Source organism: Nematolebias whitei, chromosome 2 (assembly GCF_014905685.2).
Source record: "Nematolebias whitei isolate Nwh7 chromosome 2, NemWhi1, whole genome shotgun sequence".
Classification (NCBI taxonomy): Eukaryota; Metazoa; Chordata; class Actinopteri; order Cyprinodontiformes; family Rivulidae; genus Nematolebias; species Nematolebias whitei.
Window position 1 is genome coordinate 689962 of NC_056499.1, and position 8488 is coordinate 698449.

General features: G+C 45.1%; 1 protein-coding gene across 1 annotated transcript in view; it reads right to left on the reverse strand.

Annotated features, from left to right (window-relative positions):
- kif18a (kinesin family member 18A) overlaps positions 1-8488 on the reverse strand; it is a 170484-nt gene that overhangs the window by 136602 nt on the left and 25394 nt on the right. The window contains exons 6-8 of the mRNA XM_037689400.1: positions 6412-6588; positions 6218-6292; positions 6029-6129 (exon numbers count right to left, since the gene is read on the reverse strand). Coding sequence (XP_037545328.1) covers positions 6029-6129; positions 6218-6292; positions 6412-6588 — 353 coding nt within the window. The remainder of the gene's footprint in view (positions 1-6028; positions 6130-6217; positions 6293-6411; positions 6589-8488) is intronic.

Sequence of the window (8488 nt, forward strand, 5' to 3'; positions counted from 1 at the left end):
GATCCAAGTCTCAGTGATGAAAAGAAAGTCCAGTTGGTTGCAGCAGAAAAAGTCGTTCAAAATAAAAGTTTTATTAGCCAGTGATCTGGCATTTATCAGGGCCATCCTCGTAGAATCCACCACAGGAGGAGATGATTGCAGTGTCCAGTCCAGCGGCCTCAGATTTGCAGAGTTAGACGCGCGCCTCCGGCAGGAAACCCAGCCGCGCACGGGCCCAGTGTGATGATGGGACCCCGACAGCGGGACCAGACAGCGCACCACAGGATCTGTACAGCGCCAGGAGCGGAGGTGGAAACGCTCACCATCAGCTGGAGAGGATGTTTCAGAGGCAGCCAGCAGGGCTTTCAGTTTCACCAGCCGGCCAGCGCGTTTTCCACGGCGTCTGGAGCGACGTCTCCGGGGAGGCAGGTGCGTGCCCCGCTGCAGGTAAGCAGGCACGTCCGCCAGCAGCGGGGGGACAGGGGGGGGTCCAGAGTTACGCTCATAATGATCAAAATAAGCGACATTGGTGCCACAAGGTCGAAGATCCAAAAGTTGTTTTCGGTCATACACCAGCAGAGCGTTGATGTCACAGATGAGAAATGAAAAAAACACCAAAAATACGAACACCATCAGCAGAGGTGGATTGCAAGCCATGTACACAGGTGCCATCTTACCGGAAGATAAAATTCAGAGTGAGCTAGATGGAGCACCGCGGGTCACCGCGGAGGATCATAAGAGCTGCTGACTCACAGAAGGCCGGGGTCTGGCCCCGGACTTTAATGATCAAGGCCAAACCCCGATCCCGGCAGACCAGGACAGGTCGGACGAAGGGTGGAGATATAAAAATATATATACACACAAACACACACACAATACATACCTACATAGTTCTATTTTGGCATTATAACCCCGGCCGGTGATAACTCCACCAGCTGCCACTGCCTTGAGGTACACTGTTGTTAATTGTTAAATAACTGGAAAAAGGACCAATATGTTGAACGCATTGCCTTTGATCTGAAAATTAGTTGGAGAACAACCAATGCTGTGATCTGCAAAACCAATTTCTGAGACCTTATGGCATTAGACGTCATGATCTACAGTGTCAAACACTTTAGACAAGTCTAAGTAAAGTGCAGCACAATGTAGCACAGTACAGTATCTTTCCTCCATACTTTTGTCACAAACATTCACACAGAGCCACGTTACACTCTAATTCTCTCTCCCCTGAGTTAGTTTTTATTAGGGCGGAACTATTTTGGAAAGTATTATAATTATGATTTTTTTTATCTAAATATTACGATTGCAATTTAATATGCAATTATTTTCAATGTCTTCTTCTCATGTATTTTTCAATGAACACAAGCAATAAATCTGTTTCAGTTGAACAAACTCCACTGTTTTCAGCTCCGATGCAACTTTGTTTCTGCATTTTTTTCTATAGCTCCAGGATAGCAACTTGGCTTAAATGAGTGCGCGAGGGCATTCTGTACCGCTTAACCATTGTGTTTACCAAAGCTGTAAACCAGGCTTGGTCACTATATTAATGGGCATAAAGTCTTTAGCTATGAACTCCAATGTTGCTCGAGTTATGTCCACGTGCCATTTCGAATTATGTTTATACGAAGTAATACCTTCGAGCAGTTCGGTCAGTGATCCCTGTCAGCTGAAACTTTGCCTACTTGAAGTTGAAGCACTGATCGTGGGTATTCTAGCCATGCAACTATTGTAAATTGTTTTGCTTTTTTTTTTTTAAGTGTTGATAAAGATTTGTGGTGTTACCCCGAGAAGTAGCAACAGCAAGGCAGGTTCTTCACAAAACATGCTGTTGCGCAGCGTCTTTTTTTTGATAGCCAAAATATTTACAAACAACGGACATGCTTACCCTCTTTGGTAAATGGACTGTACTTATCTATAGCGCCTTTCTATCTTATGGAGATACTCAAAGCGCTTTACACTACAATCTGTGCCCTCATTTACCCATTTATACAGCACTCTGTTAGATCACTACAAAGCTAATTGAAAAAAATCATTATAAAAAGACTAATCAGAGCTTTATCACATTCATACACTGATGGGACACACATCAGAGGCTATGAGGTGTTCAGTGTCTTGCCCAGGGACACTTCAGCATGTGACTGCTGGTGGATTTGAACCCCCAACTCTTGCATTGAAGGACGATTGCTCTAACCACTCAGCCACAGCCGCCCCCAAACTTTCAGATGTGTTTGCTCTGTTTAGTCCGCTTTAATCAAACTCTGGTCCATTTGCCTATAAAGTCCGGTTCATTTGGGGAGGTGTGAATGTGCAATTGAACTCTGATGCGGACCAAAAAAGCAAACTCTGGTCCGCCTAAATCCTTAGGTCATGGTACGGTTGAAGTGAACTAAAATGCGGTTCAAAAGCAGTGTGAATGCAGGCGGACCGGAGACCGCTCCAAAAGCAGGAAGTGGACAATAGCGCAGGGAAATCTGGGTAAATACAACTAAAACAAACACTTTTCTCATACCTCACACGGCGCTGTCTTAGCCGCTTTGTGTGAAAAACAGAAATCCTAAAACCGCTCAAATTTGACGCCACTCCATTTTTATTTCCAGAAGAAGTGTCTTCAGAGATTTTTGTGTCGTTTCCTTCATTAATTCTTTGTGCAGCACCACCACAGGTGGGGGGTTGGGGTTGAGACAGGTCAGCTCAACTGACTCAGTATAATGTGAATGAGAACCGCACCAGCTGAAATGTAAACAAATGTTTTGAATTTTGGTCCCCAATCGAACTGAGTCTATCGGACTGTCTGGTGTGAAAACGACCTAATTGTTCAGCCCTAGTTTCTACCATGTCAGTAAAGCTTATTATAATATATATTTCCCTCATCTGCTGTCCACTGATCACTACCTGGTGGTGAGTTGACTCCGATGGTGGGGGAGGATGCCGGTCAGACCTGGCAGGCCCAAACGTATTGTGAGGGAATGTGCTGGGAATGTCTGGCAGAGTCTCCTGTGAGACGGAGCTTTAACTCCCACCTCCGGGAGAACTTCGAACATGTTCCCGGGGATGTGGGGGACATCGAGTCCGAGTGGGCCATGCTCCGTGCCTATATTGTCGAGGCGGCTTATTGGAGCTGCGGCCGCAAGGTTGTCGGTGCCTGTCGCAGCGGCAACCCTCGAACCCGGTAGTGGACACGGGCGGTGAGGGATGATGTCAGACTGAAGGATGTGTCCTATCGGGCCTTTTTGGCATGCGACTCGGATGGTCGCTGAGGCAAAAACTCGGGCATGGGATGAGTTTGGAGAGGCCATGGAGAATGACTTCCGCACGGCTTCGAGACGATACTGGTCTACCATCCAGCGTCTTGGGGGGGAAAGCGGTACACCACCAACACTGTTTTTAGTGAGGGTGGTGTGCTGCTGACCTCAACTCAGGATGTCGTGGGTCGGTGGGCAAAATACTTTGAAGACCTCCTCAATCCCACCGGCACGTCTTTCACTGAGGAAGCGGAGCCTGGGGACTCTGGGTCGGGCCCTCCAATCTCTGGTGCTGAGGTCACCCAGGTATTAAAAAGCTCCACAGTGGCAGGGCCCCTGGGGTGGATGAGATTTGCCTGGAGTTCCTTAAGGCTCTGGATGTTGTAGGGTTGTGTTGGCTTACATGACTCTGCAATATTGCATGGACATCGGGGGAAGTTCCCCTGGATTGGCAGAGCGGGGTGGTGGTCCCCCAATTCATAAAGGGGGACCGTAGAATGTGTTCCAACTACAGGGGAATCACGCTCTTAAGCCTCCCTGGTAAGGTCTATTTGGGGGTTCTGGAGAGGAGGGTCCGTCGGATAGTCGAACCTCAGATTCAGGAGGAGCAGTGAGGTTTTCGTCCTGGTCGTGGAACACTGGACCAGTTCTACACTCTCAGCAGGGTCCTGGAGGGTGCGTGGGAGTTTGCCCAACTGGTCTACATGTGCTTTGTGGACTTGGAGAAGGCGTTCGACCATGTCCCTCGGGGAACCCTGTGGAGGGTACTCTGGGAGTATGGGGTACCAGGCCCTTTGATACGGGCTGTTAGGTCCCTGTATGACCGGTGTCAGAGCCTGGTCCACATTGCCGGCAGTAAGTCGGGCTTGTTCCCAATGAGAGTTGGACTCCGCCAAGGTTGCCCTTTGTCAACGATTCTGTTCATAACTTTTATGGACAGAATTTCTAGGCGCAGCCAAGGTGTTGAGGGGATCTATTTGGGTGGCCTTAGGATTGCGTCTCTGCTTTTTGCAGATGATGTAGTCCTGTTGGCTTCATCAGATCGTGATCTAAAGCATTTGCTGGAGCGGTTCGCAGCCGAGTGCGACACGGCCGGGATGAAGATCAGTTCCTCCAAATTCGAGGCCATGGTCTTGAGCCGGAAAAGGGTAGAGTGCCCTCTCCGGGTCAGGGAGGAGGTCCTGCCTGCCCCAAGTGGAGGAGTTCAGGTATCTTGGGGTCTTGTTCACGAATGAAGGAAAAATGGAGCGTGAGATCGATAGGCGGATAGGTGGAGCGTCTGTAGTGAAGAGGGCACTGTACAGGTCTGTCCTGGTGAAAAGAGAGCAGAGTCAAAAGGCAAAGCTCTCGGTGTATCTCTGATACAAGCGGCCAAAATTAGTTTTCTCCGCAGGGTGTCTGGGCTCTCCCTTAGAGATACGGTGAGAAGCTCGATCATCCGGGAGGAACTCAGAGTAGAGCCGCTGCTTCTCCACGTCGAGAGGAGCCAGTTGAGTTGGCTCGGGCATCTGGTTAGGATGCCTCCTGGACGCCTCCCTGGTGAGGTGTTCCGGACACGTCCCACCGGGAAGAAACCCAGAGGAAGACCCAGGACACGCTGGAGTGACGATGTTTCTCGGCTGGCCTGGGAACGCCTCGGGATTCCCCCGGAGGAGCTGGCCCAAGTGGCTGGGGAGAGGGAAGTCTGGGCCTCCCTACTTAGGCTGCTACCCCCGCGACCCGACCCCGGATAAGTGGAAGAAAATGGATAGATGGATGGATGGACTTGCACGTGTTGCTGTTGCAATGGCTCGTATGACGGCTGCTTCCTTCATTGCACAGCAAAAGCGGGTAGGACGACTTATTTTCACTAAAAAGATTTTTCCATGGTCGTGTGACTTTAAATGATTTTGTGCATCATCATTGCTGGATTAATTAGGATTTGTGAGTGAGAATGAACTGAACTGTTAAAAATGTATTTATTTTAATTGTGGCGCGTGGTACTTGACTTGAAATAAATTATTTGCCTAGTGGGAGGAGCTAGATTTAAGGTTGCTGCCCGACACTGAGAAGGCAAAGAGAGAATGTGTAAGGTGGTTTCAGAGAAGGTAACAAGGAATGGATATTATTCTATGAAGTTATTTATTCTTTTTCGTAGTAGAAAATACATACTGAGATGATCTGAAAATTTCATTGCCATTGGGTTTGTTAGGGGAACTTTCATTCAGATTCAAGAAAATATTTGCATGGAAAAGAACCCCATGACAATATTTAACTTGTTTTTGTTAGAACATCAGTGTGCAGTGGTAACTTTGAAATGAAACTACTCCTCTTGTATGCTAATGATCGTTGCAACCCCCACACCCCCCAATTTTTTTTTCCCAATAAAGGTGCAAAAAGTAAGATTCCCAGCATTCTGTTAAGTTTGTACAGTATATAAAAATTAAGAGCTTTTGTATCCAGTTAGGATTTGGAAAATCATAAATTATCGCTACAGCCTCAAGAACTTCTGCTTTTCCCAACTAAAGAGTTTTTATTTTACACATTACAAGACAATAAACTTAATAAAATAATTAAATGTCCAGAAAGGTTTAGATGGCTTTTAGCCAATAATCAGATATGATTTTCTGTCAACCCACCAGTCTAGATGAACAAGTAACAATAGTGACATTAACTTAGTTACGCTGGTGGCATGGCTTTACACCTCTTCTGGTTAAATCAATTACTATATTATTCCAATTAGAGTTTATGATAAATGATTTATGGGTAGAAAAACAAATATTGATTGACAATTTGCAAGCTACACTGGAGCTGCACCACACGCTTACCTTTTGAACTCTGCTTGTTTTGGGGACAAGACTGAGTTGAAAACCCCAGGAGTATTGTTCTTCGCCTCATATTCTTTCAGTTTCTGCTTTAACTGTAAAATCTTTATAGATGGGGGAAAAAACAGTCAGAAATGAACCACAGATGATTGTGAGTGTCCAAATGCCTCAATTGTGGTTGCTTCACATTACCTCTTGCTGTTGTCTCTTGCATATGACAGCATATTGACCGATATGGCTGTCGAGACTTACAACATTACTTTTGAGCTGAAAGGTAAGAGTTGAGAAAAAAATAAATAATTTCAGTGTTTTTTGTGTACACTTTCTGAAAAGAACCACTGCTGTTATATCACAGTTAACAACAACATGATAGCTTTAGTACTAACCGAGGATTTGATCTCCTTGGCCCTGTTGGCATATTTAAGTGTGTTGTGGGTGTCATCGTATGATTTGGATGAAGGGCCAACATTTGCAATCATAACTGTTCTGCAGTTGCCCCCTAGGGAGTCCTTCAGTATCCTCGTCAGCTTGCTGTCTCTGTATGGTATATGGGACTTCTTGCTCTGAAACAAATGAGGAAAATTTAAGATAACCGGTAGATACAAAATATATGACTGGTGCTCCTGGAAGTGTGTAGAGAAAAGCAACCCGAACCGCTTGAAAGACTACTGGAGTCCCTTTTAAAAATATATTCAACTGGAAGTTTGGAAGGAACAAATATACAAGCCAAGAATCCACTACACCTGTCAAACAAGACATAAATCAAACTAGAAAAAGGCTACGTTGTTGGCTGCTATGGTAAGCAGAGGAGTGATCACAAATGTGAGCAGGGGCCTTAACGTGCATTTTCCATCTGGACCACAAGAGAAGCCACGTCACAGTACACTGTATGGTGGGGACCCATAAACCTTACAGGGAACAGAATTCAGTACAGAGCATACATTTTTGTTCCTGCAGTAGTCTGTAAATACAGCTCAGCCAGTATTCATGGCATTAGATAAACTATAGCTGCTTAAGTGAGTCACACGGTCATAGACACCAAATGTAGAAATGCAGTTACAGATTAGTTAGAAGGAGTGCAAAAAGAGCTCAACTGGGGATCACAGCTGTGGGATAAAGCTCAACAGCTGGATTCAATAACTTCAGCTGTAGTACTTGTCAGGTCCACAGAGTTTTATAATAACTGGCATTTGGGGAAAAGAACCATTAATTTTAACAAGAGCAGACGTTCAGTGTTATTATATTTAAAGTTTTCAAAAGTAAACAACCATATTTCTGGGTGAAGTGCTGCACCTACATGAATATAACATTCCAAAACCATTTTTTGGATTTTTTTTCTTAATTAATAAAAAAAGTATATGAATTGTTATTTCTGTATGATTTCAGCATATGCTAAAGAGTGATAGTTGGGCCAACTTAAAAATATTTCCATGTTTTCAGTCAAAACAAATACTTTTCGTATTTATTATGCAAACAGTATAATCTGTGTGACTTTGAACATTGCTACAAAAACCTAATCCTAATAGTTCGGCATCAACACAAATACTGGACCTAATTTAACATATCAACATTTTACAACCAATTCAAAGCTCCTTCTTTCCATGGGTTGGAAACACTGGTGTTGAGCCAAGGACAAGCAGCAAAAAGTGGGTGTTTCATCATATGAATCTGCATAAATATGGCCACTGCCCAAGGCAAACAACTTGCAACTAAACTCTCTGTGCCGCATAACATGAAGATGGCACACTGAACAGCCCCAACAAAAGTTAGCAGGCATTCTTCTAGCTCAAATGAAGTGCATACCAGCCAAGGCACAAGTGGTGACATTCTTTCCAGTAAACATTGACCACAACATAAATTCCTCTGCACCAGTAAGCATTAGGACAGGGTGGGAAACTTGTTCTTGTTTTGAACTGAACAGAGCTATGACTGCAATCAATGCTTAAAAATGGTAGGCAGGGTAAACTATCAACTTGACAATGCCCATGAAAGAACAGTCTCGAACCACAGAATACCATACCATACTATACCAATTTATTTATAGAGCACTTAAAACAGCAACAAGGCCAACCAAAGTGCTGTACAGACAGAACAACAGGTAACACACAAAGCAAAATACAAAATGAGGTAAATCAGAATATAGACATAAAAAAGATGCAGATAATGACGACAAACCAGTGGAGCATACAGGATCAAAACACAGATCATCTGGTGTTGAAAGATACTGAATAGTAGTGGGTTTTTAAACGGGACTTGAAAACCGAGAGGGAGGGGGCCTGTCTGACAAGCAGAGGTAACTCGTTCCAAAGTCTTGGTCCTGCTACAGAGAAGGCCCTGTCACCTCTGCGCTTAAGAAGAGTTCCTGGAAATGTGAGGAGCACCTGGTCCGCTGACCTCAGGGAACGTGGTGGGACATACGGTTGTAGCAGATCAGAGAGATGGGGGGGGGGGGGGGGGGGGGGG